Here is a 19,868-nt window from a genome sequence, read left to right on the forward strand (position 1 = left end):
AACACGCATAAAACTCACGAATGTAATAAATTAAATAATTAAGATTTTAGAATTAAAAAAATTTAAAAAGGTGTCCTTAATCTAAACCAAAATAATAATAAATTAAAACAAGTTTACAGCCTCAAAAACAAACCGATTTCTCCGTAATCAAATGAATTATAATGCATTTAACCTCGGGTCATATCTAAACACTTAAACAATAAGTAAGGTTGCACACACTCCTAAACCCTAAAATTTTTGAATAAGGAAACATTTAAGGTTTCACTCGTAGACGTAAGAAAAGGCAATCGTTTAAACTAGACGTGGGGTCAGCGCACAAATTAAAGAAGGGTGCATTGTTTTTTTTATGGAAAGGTAAAGCGTCATTCAGGTTTATGACCATATAAAAAATGCAAAACACGTTCCTTAATATGGTGTTTAAGTACCCTATTGTGTAGTGACAGCATAGGGCACAACTTCTCTACTTCTTTCTTCACCTGTCCACTGTCAAAAGCAGCTGTCTATCAAAATTCGTTTTTAATCCTTTACTACTTCACCTACGTGTCATGGTGTAATCAAAGAAGTTTTTTCCTCAAAGAAAACGAGTAACGTAACTCCACACTTAAATAATTCAATTTTTACATTCTACTTTAGTGTTTTTTTTTTAGAATCTAAAATAAGTTTATTAAATTAATTTATAATTTATTCAATAATTTAACATCCTGTAAATTGCTTCGAACAATAAAAACCTGTATAACTACTTTTCTGTGTGGCCCTGTTTACAGTTTATATAGTAAATACGTAAACTGTACGTATACGTCACTGGTTTTCACCCCCCTGTAACAGCTCGGATGCATTGATACATGTGGACTGCATCCCTGTTGTGTGCTAAGTGCGCGTGGACCCTACTCCTACACTAGTGTTGTGTTGGTGTGACGAAAATTGCGCGTAGAGATCGATCCGGAGAGGGTGTTTTTAATGACAGAAGTGATACAGGATGGCCAAATGGGTGTCCATTGAGAGTACAAGGATACAATTACTAGTAAGAAACGGGTAAGCAAAGCACTCACCGTTTCTCTCCTTGGGTACGGCGAAACAACTTAAGCTACATCAACACCCCACTAGACACGAGGTAGAAGAATGGCGAAGGCGTGACTAGCGGGGTGTGAGTGGCAGCGTCGCCATGGCGACGGCTCCCCGTTTCGACCAATGGTAGAGTGGCGCAAACGATCTCGGCGAAATTTATAATGTTGTACCCAGAGTATCGGACGGGAAAGGTGTGTGTAGAGGGACGAGAGACGTCTCCGTGTGATGCACATACTAAACTGCACATAAACAGTCGCGTGCAGTTACCCCAATGATTGTAGGCTCTATGTCAGATACTACAGCATTGTCGCAACTGCAAGCTGTCAATTGTGTCGTGCCACCTACCACTTGTCCCAATGTTGGACCCTCGTCGCCTACGCCCATGTTACCGTCTTTCGGTTTCACCCAAGAGCAGGTGGCCTGCGTCTGTGAAGTCTTACAACAATCGGGCAACATCGAGAGACTCGGACGATTTCTCTGGTCCCTGCCTGCCTGCGAGCATTTACAAAAGAACGAGAGCGTCCTCAAGGCCAAGGCTCTCGTAGCCTTTCATCGAGGTAATTTCAAAGAACTCTATCGCATTTTAGAGAGTCACAACTTTTCGCCCGCCTCCCATCCTAAACTTCAGGCTCTATGGTTGAAAGCTCACTACATAGAGGCGGAGAGGTTGAGAGGTAGGCCCTTGGGAGCCGTGGGCAAGTATAGGATCAGAAGGAAATTCCCGCTACCTAGGACTATCTGGGATGGAGAAGAAACTAGTTACTGCTTCAAAGAGAAATCACGTAATGTGTTGAGGGAGTGGTACGCTCACAATCCGTACCCTTCTCCTCGAGAGAAGAGGGAATTGGCGGAGGCCACTGGGCTCACCACCACACAAGTCAGCAAACTGGTTCAAGAATCGAAGGCAGAGAGATCGAGCGGCAGAAGCTAAAGAAAGGTAAGAACACTACAAACACCTAAATCCGCGTGTAGGCCAACAGATAACTTCACACCACCACTCTCCTTTAAGCCTAATTTCCGCTAAATTAACACGAGAAGCCTACACACACACACCACTCTTCGATAGGTCACGGAATAAATTAAGGCACGGACACAGACCATTATGCATTTATTATGTTAATAAATCGGCATTGAGGTATGGAGTTTCGTAACAGTCGAGGTAGTTTACTTCTAAATTGAAACAAAACGGGGGTGTTTAGAAGTCGAGAATTGATTTAAGAGGGACATTGTACGAGTGAGAATTCCAGAACAGACTGAGTTGGCAGTCTACAAATAGTTTAGACCCACGCATAACTCTTTTTATTCCAGCGACTCTTCAACGTAACTACGACTTGAAAATAGAAGAGATGATTTAGACCCTCTAAAGACGTAATTTTATTTTAAAATGTAACTTATTACAGTTTTTAAGTAGAAGAAGAGAGCGAGAGAAGAGGGAGGGAGGACGTTGACTAAGTTTTTCCAGAGGTTATAAATAGATGAGATCAGTCAAAAGGACTTTTATTCAATGGCTAAACCTATTCTTGGCTCGGGACTATTTTCGAGGAATTATTAGTCACAGGATAGTCAGCAAAGCCTCAAAAGATAAGTTAAACTCTTGGCGGATGTTGGAATAATTTGCAGGAAGCGCAGGATACATCGTGTGTGTTAGAGTGATGACGAAATTTTCAAGGCTTTTCTAACCACAAACGTGGCTAGATACTACAAAAATCCTTACATTTTTAACAGAATTGCTTGGTTTTATTTACATATTTATAGGCCCTATATTAAGTTAAAGGTATGATACACTAACTTTCAGGTGTCTTGTATAATAAGATAAATACCCGTTTAAGAATCTGCTACTGAATTCCTACAGTGACGGGTTTTCTCCATTCAAAATTATTCGGTTTATAGGCCTTCTATGTATTGTATAATACCCGGTTACAGCTTATTTATGTTATGATATAGTAGTTTCTAGATACTCTACGTGTAAATTGAGGCCATTAAACTGTTTGTGTAGGAGGTATTTAATGTAATTTAATTGTGTATCTGTTAGAATCCTACTGCAGGAGTATTCTTTTATAGTCCTACATGAACGTTCTACTCAGTCTAGTGTAGTCCTACATTAGAGTTCTGCACATAGTTTAGTATAGTCCTATACTAGGATAGTTTTCTATAGTCTCGGAGAGTCCTATTTTAACCACCATATTCTCTTAATTTGGATGCTTATATAAGACCTCATGTATTTATGACAGCCTAGATAATTGTCACAGTATATTATAATTGATTTTTCATAGTCCAGAGAAACTTTCTCATAGTCACGAAGTCACTTTTATGTAATGAAGAATGGTAAATTCTCTTGTTCTTCCAGAACCTGGACTCATGAGTGCGGGTTATATTTAATTTACAATACAAACGTTCTAGATTTTCTATATTATAACCTTCTAAAGTTTAATTATTGATACGAAATTTATCGTCTAAACACAACACATATGTCACACTTCGGAATTAGATCCCATAAACAAACATAAAGTCAACGTTCACGTTACTACCCCTTCTCTACCGAAAGTTAACATTATTAGAAGGCTTGAAAAAAGGCATTAAGAGAGGCTTAACTCATTACGAGTGCCTTTAACACACTTAAATCGAACCTACTTAACTTTGGAGGCCTTAACGCTCTCCTAGAAGCTTTATTTTTACACGCGTAAGGCCGCGCATTATACGCGATCACGGGCCCTAAAGTGATCGGAATTAAAACAGATCGAATTAGCTTAAAAGTTTACAATTACAGGTGTAAAAACAAGCTTATAATTTTGGTTCAAAGACCCTGAGAGGGACGGGTTATAGAAAAGTAGGGGAATGGTCAAGTTCCACACGTTGAACTCTACAAATGTTTAGCTTAGGATCGCCCATCTGGAGTGTCTGCAACAGATTCGATAGGTCGTGTGTAGGATTTATTGGCGGCTTCATTCTTTGCAGTAGGTGCAGCGGACAAATAATGCACATACGGAAATTACACACGCGTTAGATAAGAGGTCTTTAATAAAAGAACACTCGCCGACCGTATCAGATTTTGCTGATGATGATGATGAGTCGTGTGTTTTGCTTCCTTATTGTCTAACATCTCTTTTTTGTCACGTGGCACTTCATTTTTTTATGCTTTCGGACAAGAATTTTTTGAAAATGGCCTTATTTTAGAAGGGGGAGTTAAGGTGAACGGAGAAATTCGTCTTTTTTCACATGTTCTCTACAAAAATTGATCAATTGTATGGAAGCTTTAAAGCGAGAATACCATTCGAGATCCATAAAAAGATCCGTTTTAGATTGATAAAACGGATTTTTATAGCTCTGTTTACAAATAATTTACTGTTTAGACCTGTTTTATTTGAAGTTCTTGGCGTTTATGTATTACAAAATCGGCCATTATCAATGTTATTACGCATCTTATTTGTTGTAGCCTACTTTTAGCTTTCGACACCTCGACCCTGCTGAACCATATTCTTAAGAAGATGCATTTTAGATATACAAACTATAAATAAATTCGTTCAAATTTAGGGAAATTTCATATATTTGGGCTAAATTTACGCAAATTACTCACGTACTTCTGTGCAGTTTACTTACGTGCTATAATTTCCTTATATGCAAAATTTTTCAGACAGAAAATATTCTTTCTGTAACAAATTCTACATATTGAGAGGTCTTTCGTGTATTATTGACCCTAGCAGCGAACTGGTCCTATGAATGGCCAACTGCAGTGTATTATGAGTAGTAAGGATTTCTCAGTAGTTGTAAGATAGATCCTGAAGGGTGTCTGTGAAATTCTTATTGCTGTCAGGATAGATATGTGCTGCAACTTAGCCTGTATAGTTGTAGAATAGATCCCTAATAAAACAAGGATCTGTAGCGCAGATAAAGGATAGTTCCTGATATATCAAGAGGCTTTGTATGCTTGTAGCCTAAATCACACTTATATCAAGAGTCTCTGGGACAGATCCTGAATGTAATAAGTATCTCTAGTGTAGTTATCAGATAGATCCTGGATTATCAGGGGTATAATCCTCTGTATTATTGTATTATAGATCATACTTATTTCAAAAGTCTGTAGTGTAGTTGTAACATAGATCCTGTATACTCTATAACAAGGGTCTCTTGTGTGTGTAGCGTTAGTGTTACGTATAGCGAATGTCTCATGTAAATACAGTACAAAACTTTATATAATTTAAATACTGTTATTGTAGCTTGATATTTCCATTGTATTTTTTTACATCTCCGACACTCAAAATCTTCTTAATATTTTAAACAGAAGGATGACGATCTTCATTTTTCTAGAAAACCACAAAGTCTGATACTTCTAAGAAATGAAAAACCGAATAACTCACACGTTCCTGGAATAGTTATGGGAGGGGGGAGGATTTAGAGCTTGCAGAAAGAACAACAAACATAAAAAATTCCCAATTGATCCTGTATCTAATCAAATTTCTAGTATAGAGATTTATACAAGTGCGTGACTATATTCACACCCCACTTACAAAGAGTAGAAGTTTTCACGGTCCAAAACCTCACCCATTTGGCTGTGCAGAGTTCACTAATGACTCGAGGAGATTCAAAGGGTCGGTCTCTAACCCACAAGGTTACATAAATCGCTTGGCTTTCTCGTCAAGTTCTAGTTATCGCCATGTAAATACAAACAGCGCGAAACATGTTTATGAATCATGTTTTTTACCAGTTTAAAGATCTTTCTAGGAAATATCCTCTTCTCTACTCTCTCTCTCTCTCCTCTATATATATATACTGTATATACATAATTGCTCCTTCTCCAATCTCTCGCTCTCTCTACGTGTATATAATTGCACGTTCCGTGACGTAATTATTAAAATTCCCTTTCGTGTTACGTTTTTCCCTAATTAAAAGTGGTGAAGATTAATTGCTTCTCCCTCTTCTTCTTCTTCATCATCATCTTCTTCTTCTATTACATTTTTTATACGCTTTCTCGTTTGTTTCGTGAATTCTTTATGGCTTATAGTTTTAAAATTTTTATTACTCTGACCGTCACGAATTTTTATATATTTTTATTATGCAATTTTGTTTCACGTAGGCGTCTTTTGTTGTTGCTCTTTTTTTCCTATTATTTTGAAGGTCTTAAAGGGTCTTAAATGTTGTTAAAGACTACAAATTTTATATAATTTCTGTTTTTTAGTATTGGTACGTAGTATACCCTCATATCTTTCCCCCTACTGGCGGAGAAAATGGGGGTTTCTATTTACTTATACCACTAAAGACAGAGTATTTATGCTACTAGAAACCCTCCCTTTACTACCATTTCTACATACACTGATTTTCTCCCTTTAATAAGGTTTCTACTTAGTTATACTACTGGAAAACTTCATTTTCTGCCTTTAATATAAAGAAAATGAGGATTTTCAGTAAGGAAAATATCTTTAAAATAGACTCAAATGTGCGGGAAAATGGCACTAGATAATACACAAATGACAAGCTCTAAAAATTAGACAAAATTAGAATAATTAAATATATTTTTAGAGCTTGTCTCTTCTCTATCATCCCCACAGGATGCCATTTAGTGGAAACGTTACAAAAATACACTAATTTTACTTTCAATTTTTAAGTATAAACTGAGATTAACAAACATTTTTAACAATTTAAAACGTTAAATTATCGGTAATGGGAATACAAAACGAAAACTCCCCATAGATTTACCATTATCGTGACGGAGCTACAGACGGACGTACCATTCAATTCATTAATTTAAGGGATTAGGAAGTGTTTATCGCTTGAAATACCTTGTAAAATCACGTTTAAATGCGTATTATCTTAATTAAAAGTAATCATACGTACAAGAGGGTGGTTATGAAGACGTCACAGTTATGAGAAACAGAATTAGATGTATCATGAATTATGAAAAATATTCATAAACAAACTTTAGGACGTGAAGACACTCCCCGAACATGTTTAGAATTGAATGTAACTTCAAAAGGGTGGGGTCAGAGTTGTTAACACAGACTCGTTCTCTAGTCCAAGCCGCACTCTTACACAAGGATGATTTATTTTCTCAAAACAATATTTTCGGTTAATAAAAATAAAATACTTAAAATTCCTTAAATATTATTTTTATTTTTGTTAATCCTTCGAGGTAGTTTATCATTTTTAAAATAATACAAACACTTTCCTCTATAGCATACTCCTTTGGTTATTTTAATACAGAGTATTATTTTAGTGGATGCTTTAACAAAATACTGTCGATACCTTACGCAATATAAAAATGAATAAAGTTTAGTGACAGTTATTACTTTTGATTTACTGAAAAATATAAAGTTCAGACACACCTGACGTACGCAAATCGCCAAAAAGCCATTTTCTAGTTAATTTGACGTTTATAAATTTACAAGAGTTATAATATTAATTTAGTGGGTGAAGTGTGTTTTATTATATAAATACGAATTTAAATTTAATAAATTAAATCGATTTTTAAACCGGAAAACGTGTTAAATAAATAGGTACGTAGGCACTTACACGTTTGTTTCATGAGTCATATCAGTCGATTGAGTCATTACAATATTTTCATGCTCTTCGGGACTGATTGAGCTTAAAAAATGAATAATAATTTTGATTTTTTACCAATTAAAAACGTTTATTTTGTATTTTTCTAAACTGTTTTTCAATTAGATAAGTCTGTACTACAGACACGGTAGCCAACGATAACATTGATGTATAGGAAAAGAGATAGGAAGTAGACGTTGGCCTTCTCTTCTTCTGAGTGTGTATGAGGGCTGGACATTCTCACTGTGTTCTATCGTTGACAACTTTCTACCTCTCTCTCTCTCTACCCCTCTTCTACAGCTGAACTCGACTCGTGTTTATATAAATTAGTAAGAAGGGTGCCAGTTAAACTTTCGAAAATGTCATATTTCGCTAGGACTCTCGTGTGAGTAACCCCCCACAGGAAACTAATTAATCAAAAAATCAGGACATAGATAATTGTATAATATGATTTAAGCTTTTAAATTTGTGTATAAGTAACTTCAAAAGTAGATTTTTTTAAAAGAAAAAGGTAGCAGAAATCGACCTTCCTCCACGGAATTTGTGTAAGTAAAACACGTGCTAAGAGGATTTAATTTGTTAAATAAAGCAAATTATTACCTTCGTGAGAATAAAATGTAAATAAAAAATAAAAGAGTTAACGACTTTAATCCATTTTCATGGCATCACATCAACAATTCATAGCAGTCTATTAAAGAATTGCAGCATCCCATTGTGTGCCAAAACCGGCTGCACATATTCTTTCGAAGGTTAACAATCAGACTGTTAATAGGGGTCATTTCTTTTAGATCCTATACTCTTTCAAAAAAAAGGATAATGAGTGCTCAACTTTTTATATAATATCTTTAATTACGTAAGTAGGAATCTAACTTGTGTCACTTTACTTAAGCACATTAGTTATAAATCTATTGATATACATCTATTGATACACCCTCTTTTTCTGTTAATATTAAGTTGTAATTATTAAATTTAAGGTTGAAATTTATAAGGTTTTTGAGCCGCTTATTTGTGTGGATGGCCTCAAATTATGTTTTATAACTGTCGGGGTGTTTTTGTATCGAAATTTATAATTATTTTGGGTTAAATTCTAAAATAATGATTAAATATGAGATGGATGATTATATGAAGCCTTTTTGTCCACTTCATTGTATAGAAGAATTAATTTTTTTCATACATTTACTACAAAGTTTGGTATAGGATCCTGTACGAAGTCCTGTCTTACAAGGTTATACATCTTCCTCATAAATAAATAGGCATATAATTCTACTAAAGTAAATATTTAAGCGATGTATTAGCATTATTTTTGGCAATAGGACTACATTTTTTAACTAATAAAGCCCAAAATAAAGGGTCGAAACTTCTGCTCCTTAAAGAGTGATGTCTATTTTCTTACACTAGAAAAAACTAAATTTATATTAAAATAAAATAATGTTTTAAGAACAAAAACACAAAATATTCTTCTAAAAATAACTCGATTTTTTAGAAAAAGAAGAGCAAATTACCCACTACTTACATACGAACTGACTTTTTCACTAGAGAAATTGGTGTGTAGCAAAACCTCTACGAAGGCCTCTTATAAAGTTGTAGGGCCTCCTCATAAATAAAGAGTATAAAATTATACTAAAATAAGTATACAAGAGTAGTATGAGCCATATTTTAACAATAGAACGACATTATTTCATCAATAATCCCCGAAATTAAAGATTAAAATTCCTCTCCAGATATCTTTAAAGAGGGCGACTTACACCACACACAACTTTTAACTGTAAAAACTAAATATAGAATACAATAAAAAGATATTTAAAGAACAAGAATGAATAAAAATTCTTCTTAAAAAGGTAGAGTTTTTTGAGAAAAAAATGCAAAAATTATTTAATAATTATTCAATAATTATGAAATAGTACAGGAGTAAAGGAAGTTGAGGTTACATTTACAAGAGAGAGAGCGAGAGAGGAGCTTGTAAAGCAAAATTCTAAGATAAATAATCAAGTCTCGGCCATGTGGCGAGGTTTTCTAGTCATTCAATTATTATCGACACCGCTTAAACGGTTATATCTTGATTTAAAAACAGAAAAAAGAATTTCTTGAAGTGCTGAGTTACTTGGTCAATAAGCGTGTTGCGTTATTTCTCACTAAATCATTCTTGTTTAATAATAATATCCGATACGGAAATATAGCTTAGTCGACAGTCGAAATTCATAAATATTTATTTTTTCTAGAACGTGGCCCTTTCATATTATTTTATAAGCTACAGGCTCAAGTTTAGTTTCGAAATCAGAGATGGAAAGATCGTCATACCCTTCACTTAATTGAGTTTCTAACTACAAGATACCAGTGACTTTATTATATACACTACTTCTACATTAGTACATTAATACTTCTACACCAGTACTTTCCTTTTATCTATCAGTACTAGGATCTTTCGTTACTATCAGCACCCTTTGCTGGATCAAACCCCTGCTGATAGAATACTGATGCCAGCCATTGATAGTACTGATTTGTTAAATTAATCTTAGTACTTATGATTACAGGGAGTAGTGATGTATAGTCGCTACTAGACTGTAATCAGTAACATAATTAGAAGTGTCTCACTAACTAGCAGCACTGATTAGCCTGTGTACTAAAATTCAATGAGACTAATACTAATCTTATAGCTTAGTACTAGTTACTAGCATCTGCTATCAGTAGATTGAGCCCTGTGTACTAATGTATAATACACTAGGCTCACCCTTGTGCTAATTCGTCTCTAATCATACCAGACCAATACCTTTACATTAATAGGTTACTAATACATCACTTTACTTATACCACTACTGTGATGCTCTGTTTATATATAAGGGAGAGAGAGAATCGAGATTACAAAATTTAAGTTTTTCCACTTTATTTCTTGTAAAGATCAGAACGAATTACGAAAATCAAGAGTTAAGATCAGTGTTTACATAAGAGGGAGTAATGGTTATAAGGGCTTAATTATGGCGCATTATGGTAGCTGCAGACAGCTGGATGCAGCTGCATCCGGATAACTTATAAACAAACCACAAAAGTCTTTAATAAAATTGGAAATTCTTCAATTTTAATAGGAGGAGAAAAAAAATTACGAAAGAACTTAAATAACACGGCACTTTTGTTGAAGAGTGCAGTTAACGAGAAGTGCAGTACTTTTCTTTAAAGATTTTAGAATTTATTGAGATTCTTAATCGAGAGTTTTGATTTGTTCACGTCCTTCTATATGTTTATTAGTAGAAAATACATTAAACTTACCTCTAAATTTAAAAGAGGCCCTAGAATATGACTTGTAAATTAGCATGTTATATACTACCTAATTTTATAAGGCCACTTACTAAACTTAAAATAACTCCTAAAAAAACATACAAATCAAAGTAGAAGAGGGGGAGATATATTAAAATTGAGTGATAAATTTATAAATGACCCCAGAATACGAGACACAATTACTTCTTGTCGTAAGTTACGACACTAAAGAAGAGTGCCAAATTTTATAGGGCCACTTTCTACGTTTCTAAACTTAAAAATTACTGCATAACAAAACGTGTATAAATCGAAAAAGAGGAGGAAGAAGAAAATAAAAAAAAGGTTTAGATAAATAGAGCTCTTCTTAGAATAGTGTCGAAGTTTAAAAAAAGTAAAGGCCTGTCGCTTTAAATAAAAAGACAGTTGTAGGCCCCTCTAAGTAAACATTTTCATCTCCGAGAAGCAAGGAAAAAAGAAGGGGGGAACACCATGTTGTATTTAGGTATATGTATCGTTTTTCGACTTTGTTATAAGCGTCGAGGGGTTTTTCGTATAAGAAATGAAAAGATAAAACAAACGTAGGAAGTGGAGCCAAAACACAGAATGAGTATCTCAAATTTCAAATGACCCTTGTGGCAACTTGCCACACCGCACGTTCACACACCTATAAATAGATTTACAGCGGACAATTTTACTTGAAACATTTACGATTTTCTGGACCTATTATTGGATGTCTCTATTGTTAAAGCATCTGTTTTAGTTCGAGTGAAATTCTTGTGTTTTTTGTCAAAAAACACCACCCGACTATAAAGAAAAAAACTACACAAGATTCTTTTGTAGATAGTCTAAGGTTGGTAGCCTTAAAGGCTTTCGTATAAATAAGAATTTAGCTTCACGAATTTATTATTTTGGCACTTATTACTAATGAAGGAGCGTAAGTGTAGCAGCCTTTTTCTAGCTAGAAAAAAAAAAAATTCGAAATTACCTTTATCAAAGAGATTTTTATGTATTTTAAACAATAGTTTAGGGAAGAGATAACATCTCCTATAGGCCGAGTTTTTGGGAAAGGCTCAAAATTGCCTTAGTCGTATAGATTTTTAAAAAATATATAATTTAAACAATGTTTATAGAAGGCTTTTTACAGCTTAGGAAAACAAAGAACCTCTTGACATCAATCGTTTCTTTTTTTATTCAAAAATAACTCGTGGAATTGAAAGAAGAAATGTGTCCACCTCAACTAGAAATTCCCTAAAAATCCATTCAAAAAAATACAATTAAGGTTGTATATTAAAAAAATCAAAAAAGGAGTTACGTAACGAGGGTCTCAAAGCCGAAAGGTCTGTTTTGCTTGGATGATGTCTGACAGCTGGCTTAGTTAGGTTAGGTCAATAGAGAGACTGGCTGTTTACAATAACCTTCGAGACTGTGGAACAAAGGGGGGATTGTTTCTAGTCCGGCTCTCGCGGTGACGTCACTCGACGAGGTTTCAATTTTTCTCTTTTTAAAAAACCATACAACGCGGGATCATTGCCAAAATTCTTGCTTTTCCTACGGCTACCTAACTGGCTGAGAGAAATAGATGAACTTCATTCATTCCTGCGATTCAGTATTAACGTTTAAATCTTTTTTTTTTTTTTTTTTTTGGCAATTCTTCACTAGACAATGGGTCCTAGTTTTTACAGATATTAAAATGCCACTTCAAAAAATATTTTTATAAAAAAATATCAAAAAATTTATGTTAAAATATGCATTTTTAATTATTTTTTTTACCATGTGGCCGGGTGTGATATTGAAGGTTTACTTATGAAAGGTACCGGAATCACGGCGTTAAGTAATTAAAATTAATTCTTTTAAATTGATTTTTTTAAACTAATGTTTGTTAAAATTGTAGTTAAAAGCTGGTTTGTATACCGCTCCACTTTTTAATATTCTAACGATCTAATTTTCTATGTAAAATAGGCCCTTTTATGTATATAAGGTATCATAAATATAATTGTTTTCGAGCTCGACAGAGAATTAAGCCAAGGTCTCTTGAATGATTTGAATTTTAATGAGATCAATTCGTTTCGACAGAGAGAGTATTAAGACAGCTGGATAACCAGTTTAGACATAAATATGGGGCCTTGTATCCTTCTACAGCCGGAAGATTATTATTCTACGTCTTATTTCCTCTTTGCTAGTGTTTATATTAATCAAGTAAAAAGCAGTTTCAATCATTTTTCAAGTTGCTTTTTTGGTTATCAAAGCGTAAAAAACTGAATAATAGAAGTGGCCCCCCGCTACTTATTGACTTCCTACTTTTCCATTCCGTTAATGAAACAGAATAAAGTTAATTAAAAATATATAAATTGTAGGAGGCATTTTGGAGAATTATTCCACGAATTTATTACTAAAATAAGTGTTCTCCTTGTTAAGGTTACCCCCGTTTAGGAATAATGCGTCGTTTCCAGTAGGTAGACCGTGGCGACATCTGGTGAGTGGGCCTAACTAAAGTATATAACTCGGTTCCGGGGCCCTATTTAAAAATATTAAAGCCGTTTATTTTTACTTTTTTAAATTATAACACGTGTGAGATATGAATTATGTATTTGATTTGGAGCGAGTGCGTTTACAATTGAGCAATGTAATAACGTATTTTGGGGCCTTATATATTATTTAATGGGTTACCGACCTGCATCTATATTTAGCAAATAATCTTAAAATAAAATGAATAAATTGATATTATTAAATATTCAGAGAGTTTTATTATTTAAGAACAAATAAATTTTATACACTAACAAAAACTAAGGCCTTAAATTAAAAAGGAACGAATTAATTCAGTTTGAAGAGTTAGAAGGCCTTTAAAACAAAGTAATTTTTAATTATGTACAGTATAGAAGGGAGTAACGTTTTAATTCTTTGACGTATAAAACACTGCTTATGAATTTAAAGTTGAGGCCTTTTAAGAAGGCTCATATTTAAATGCATAAGATAATTTTGCCATTTTATAACTTGTACAACCTCATCTTCCTTACAATTATTGTAATTAGTGAAAAGAAAGAATAGAAAATTAATACAACAGATGGTGTGACGAAACACTTCAACGTTACACAAGTTTAAAGACTAGAAACAGATAAAAACGAGATCGTTTTGTTAATCACGACACCTCTTACGCCTTCAGAATCGGTGCAATTAAATTATTAATAGCAATTAGAAAATGGAATAGTGTATAAGAGAAAATTTAGAATGGAGACGGGATAGATATCGAGTCGGTAATGAGATTTGGAAATCACCCATCCACATCTGCACGCAAAAATGTCTTTGACGAATCTGCGTGACACTATTACACAACCAACCTAACACTCTGCTAAAGCTATTAGTGCTGCTAAGGCACGAGTGCGCACAGATTTTTTTTTTCTGTTTCTTTTTTCTTCACCCTTTCGGACTGTCGCAATCAATAATCTATAAGGGTCCTAGTCTCACGCAATGACACACTACACGTTGTAAACACATTGCTGATAGGCTCCTAATTCATAGTTGTAAATATCTGCGGACAGACGAGACTGACGCACCTGTTCGTGATGGGTTTTTATTACGGATTATCTTGTTTGCCTGATCGATTTCGATAAGAAGGGCGGTTCTCTTCTCTTATTTAAATGATACCGATTTAAGTCGAAGGGGGTGTTACGCGCTGTGTAATTGCTTTCCTGTGCATACTCCTACATTTAAAGCACTGTTTTTGCCACGTGTGTAGGTGATTCGTTTGATTTTAAATGTTATCCTACGTGCGTAGAAAGTAAGAGAGCCTCGTAATGCGAAAGATCAATGATTTAATTCTGTTTTCAAGATTAAGCGAATCAAGATGGATCCTATTTTTGTTTATTTGTATACTTTGATGCCCTTCTGATAAGGAAGCAAGTAGGGATTTTTTTAATATTGAGATCACATGGATTTATGATTCATGATTCTTAAAACAGAGAATTATATATTGATCTACGAATGTACGGCAGGAGTCGGGTTAGAAAGTTAATATATATCTTTCTCCTAGATGCATAAATCATCTTTCAAGAAGGGTTCCATTATTAAGATTCATCAGTCGAGGGGTTAAGACGAATTGAGATTATAGTAACACAACATGCGTGTAATACTTAGATCTTTACTTATTAGGTGTATCGAGATCCATACAGTTCGTGTTTAATGAGTGTAAACGTGACTCGAACGTTTGAACCGTGTTCAAAAATCACTACTGTCAATTTACCCATTAGTATTTGGCAAAGGAGTGGATCTTGGATAAGTGTCCAACCTTTAGATTATTATTAGAGGTGGTGCATTGGGCGTAAAAGTCATATATGATCAAAAAATGATAATACATCATACGCGGAGTCGCGAATTAATGACAAGCCGTGATAATACTGCGGCTATCTTGCCCAATTGAGCAGATCTAAACCTAAATATATATATATATATATATACATATATATTAATGGAGGGGTGAATAATTCATTGGCGGACGGCAGCTGCTCTTTAATTAACTGCGTGAGAAGGGCCGTTTAGGAATTATCGTCACACCAATGGGGCACATGGGAGGTGTGGTCTCCATCCCTGAAGGGGGGGACGGCTTTCTTTCTTTCTTTCTCTCTTCCGCCCTTTCCACAGATAATTATTTTGGGTCGAAATTTTGGATAAATGACGAAGTAACTCGTTTCCAAAAAATTTTGGAATATTTCCAGTCAGTTTGTTTTTATCGTTGCGTGAAGAATGTCAGCTTATATTACAAGAATTGAAAAGTCGTGTTTACTTTTTACATTCGAAACGTGTTAAGCTGAATAAGCAGATTGAATAAAATAAATTTAGATACTTTTTCTCCCTCTTAGCATTAAAAAAAATATATCTTTAATATTGGTTAAAGAGAATTCTAATATTAGAAAAGATCTTGTCTACTGATTCGTTGCGTAATGAATTCAAAGTTATACACTATGTAGGCCTAAATTAAGCGCTGTTTCACTCCAGATTTATCAGAAAAGTTGAAGTGCAAACTGAATTTAGAATAAATAAGAAAATTAGAAACAATCTTCCCCACATTTAGACAGGATATACTTATAAATAAAATGAAAAGTTCCATTTAAATTTAGCTCTACGCATCAATTTTAGTGGGTCTCTACCTTGTCTCTACGGTTACGAAGCAATTTAGAACTCGTAAATCAATTTTTAGAGAATTTTAATGTAATATTTATACATAAAATCATCAAAAAATCTAAGAATTACAAGGGAAAATGTCGCACTTTTATAGTTTTTTTAAGCGAATTACGCCAAATAGTCCTTCGTATGAGAACAAAATTATAACTTTGTACTTTTTATATATTTTATACAATTTTTTTAATTAAAAATATAGACTTTTACATCCTTACACTTTAATAAAACAAGGCTCATCATCGCTAACAAGTCCCGATTTTTCAATGAAGGATTGAGGATGCGGCTGCCATTAAATGTCACCAATCTTTTAAAATATGTTTATTTTTTTGTAGATTTATTCCTAGTTTATTCTCCGATGGATTAACGCTTCTTAGAAAATAAACTATCGGAAAGATCTCTCCTGCACTTCTATGTTTACAGAAAAGATAGGATTTTGCTTCTTGCTATTTATTTTAGGAAAAAAAAAGGAGAGAAGGTAAACTTCTTCCTGGATGATACGCATTGACGTCTTGTTTATTGATCAAATTTTCAATCAAGTAAAGGGTAAATAGGACAATATACATTATTTAATCTCTTAAAAATGATTGTAAAATAAAAAAAATATAAAAAACATAGCCTGAGATCGAAGATAATCGAGGATTTTAGATAAGGGATGCAGTTTTAGTTTTCAGAAAAAAAATTCTCATTTTTTATGCGGCAGTTACACATTTTTAGGTTAGAGCAGTGGGCCTAGAGAAAGGATAGAGTTGCATTAATGCCTCATTAGGCGCTTCTATCCAGAAAATCTTTATAAAATATGGCCAAATTACGCTTTAGTTTAGGCGTAACGTAGAAATTTGGGTAATTTGGTAAAAGTGCAACTTAGGGGTTTTTTTTCCTCCTTTGCTCAAATTTTTAAGTCAGATTCTTTTTCGAGATCCAAGGACATCTTTTCGGGATCTGTGTCAGTCTGGCAACGTCAGCTCTTCCAGTTTAAAACAAGCGCACAGTCTGCAGTTAATACAACTAAGACTGTTTACTTTGCAACCTTCTCTAGCACAGCTGACAACTCTTCCATCCCTCTATCAATGGGACGTGTCTGCTATATTTAAAATACCGATATTTTTCAATTGAATAACTCGAACAGTTTGTTTATTATGATTAGTTTTTCTTTCTTTCTTTTTTTTTTTTCTTTCTTTAAAGATGATATTTCCTACTTGGAAAATGGAGACGAAAGTTCTATGTTTAGCAGCAAAGAAATCGTAGTCCGTACAATATGAGCCTATATATGCTACAAAATGATACTTTCTACCCCCATCTAGCCTTGTAACATCATAATCTGTGATATTTTAACATCGTAATTTTATAGCGATTGTTTGCAAGCTCTAGAATTGTAAATTACGAATAGTGCAATGCGCTAACTTAGATTTACAACACTTGCAATTCCGTAGATTTATGACGTTTTCCCCTTGTAGTATTCTAATCGGAATGATGCTAACACATTACAATGTTTCTAATCTACCGATACTTCAGTGTTTTTGATGCATTACGAGCTCTTGAATTATAATTTTCGACTTGCAATGCGCTCTAACACAGATCCACAATACTTCTAATTCTGTAATTTGTGACATCCCCCCTTGCCGTATTATAACCAGATGATGCTAAACGCATTGCAATACTTGTAATCTACTGATATCTCTGTCGATATGGCTTTTATGCCCCCAATGATATTTTTAGTATGGAGACCCGTTCCGAATACTTTTTTGGTTCCTCCGATATACAATCCCAGTCGAGTTCCTGCACTTTGCTGATTGACATTGTAACGCTACACCATCTGTTCCGTTTTGTTTTTCTTCTCCATTGCCAAATGTAATCGCTCCAGACTGGCCGCAAACGGAGGGAATCCAGAGAGTCGAGATGGATTTTTTTTTTTTTTTTGTCTTACTCCATCCCCTTCTTTAATCCCGAAAGCTTTATAGTAATAATAAGAAGAAGAGCGTATACGATACTGCAACAGATGTATCTAACCCCCTAAAAAAGATATTACAGACCCACTCGGAGGTAGTTTCCTAAGCAAAAATAAATTTTACAGATTCCAGTTGACATCTAGATCCTACCATCACCCCTTAAGGTTTATGTTACTAGTGGCTGATATAATACATCTCGTGTGATGTAATAATAATAAAAATGAACTAGAAAGTGTCTAAGATAAGGAATTCTTGAAGAGGATTACTGTAGTTGTGCTGTTGAAGTGTATAGGCCCCTGTACGAAAGAATGCTTCGAATTGTAAAAAATATGGCCGGCATCCAAGGTCAAAATCTAGAGTGGTATTGCGCTTTATCATTGTAGTTTTTTTGATAATTAGGCAATGATATCATGTACAATTATCTAAACTGCTAACAATGTTATCGATTGTCAAAAAACACGGAATTAATGGCTATCGAATGACAATTCTGTAATAAAAATTTTATGAAAAATTATAATATAGACTTAGATGTTGAAATTTTCCATCGTCATTGTCTATAATTCTATGTTTTAAGGAGGTAATTTTTGCCATTTATGATGATTAAGCTGGTCTGTAAGCGCTACATTATTGGACTTGGCAATTTAGCGAAGACGATTTTACTGTTATTGCTAAGTTTGTAATTTAAATCGATAATAGAACCAATAAATCGTAAAATTACTTAGATTTTTAAATCGTTTGTGTGTTTTCGGCTTTTAAAATTAATTTAGAAAGGTTATATTATGTTTGAGCGAAATTTATGCAATTTCCTATTTGGATAATGAATCTCGCGAAATATTAGTATAAAGTTCAAAGTTGCCAGAAAGTAGAGTAAATATTTTTATATGTAACAGAGAAAAATTAACTTATAGTTTCGTAGCGAATACGCTTTGTTTCTGACGTACCGAACGAAACCACTAACGATTTTCTGTTTCTTTTATTTGTTTAGGGAGACAGGAACGGATAAGGGGAAGATTTCCGATAGTTCAACGTCCAGCAAAGGGGATTTAATGGGCTCCGAGAGCACCGATAGAAAATCTAACGATGGTCCAATAGGGCAGAAGCACCATCAGCACCCCTCTTCGACAGATCGCTCCAATGGGTTGTATTCAGACGGGATTAAACCCTCAGTTAATGGACTCGAAGGTGTTCTAAGTGGAGGAACACCACCAAACGTCTCTGCTCAGAATTTTCGTCTACTAGAACTACCCAGTACAGCAACTGTTCCATTGGTGACGCCTCCTCTGACAGACATCACCCTCGGTCTAACTAGCGACTATCAGACATTATGATGCCGACCAATGAAAGAAGGACTCTTATTTATGAAGGAGCTACTAAGTTCGGGTGTAAATTAATATTAAAACTAATAATAAACTAATTATGTTGTGGAAGGGTGCGGTGCTGCAGAAAGTGGGAGCCAGCATCCTATAAAAAAATTAAAATTAAAAAAAAGACTGTTGTATATACTTTCGTTGTGATGCTGACAAGTAAAATATAGTGTATTTGTCCTATTGCAAATGTGGTGTTTTCGATTTTTATGCTGCGGTTCGAATTCATAACGTTTCTTTTTTTGTGATATATATGATGCTGATCTAATAATACATATTAAAGTTAATAGAAAAAAAAGGAAAAATATATATAATTAATTTATAAAAATCTGTTTTGTGTAAAATTTTCTCTTACATAAACCCAAAAATCGCGTGTTAAAACCCTCATTTCGTTGGAAATCGCGCGCGATGCGATGTTACGTGGCACTTTAGCAAACGTCACGCTGAAGATACGACTAAAATAATAACTTAAATAGAATTAAAACTACACAAAACATAATATTACTTAGAATTTTAAACATTAATTAATTAAGAGATTTTT

At 34.1% G+C, this 19,868-nt stretch overlaps 1 protein-coding gene across 1 annotated transcript; it reads left to right on the forward strand.

The window, feature by feature from the left end:
* Window positions 1–1,227: 1,227 nt before the first annotated feature.
* LOC136971542 (homeobox protein six1-like) lies at window positions 1,228–19,517 on the forward strand. Its single transcript, XM_067266010.1, has 2 exons — window positions 1,228–2,002; window positions 18,949–19,517. The coding sequence occupies exon 1, from the start codon at window positions 1,337–1,339 to the stop codon at window positions 1,994–1,996; it is 660 nt and encodes a 219-aa protein (XP_067122111.1). The 5' UTR covers window positions 1,228–1,336; the 3' UTR covers window positions 1,997–2,002; window positions 18,949–19,517.
* Window positions 19,518–19,868: the final 351 nt, after the last annotated feature.

This window comes from Centruroides vittatus, unplaced genomic scaffold (assembly GCF_030686945.1).
Source record: "Centruroides vittatus isolate TY-2023 unplaced genomic scaffold, ASM3068694v2 contig_1051, whole genome shotgun sequence".
NCBI lineage: Eukaryota > Metazoa > Arthropoda > Arachnida > Scorpiones > Buthidae > Centruroides > Centruroides vittatus.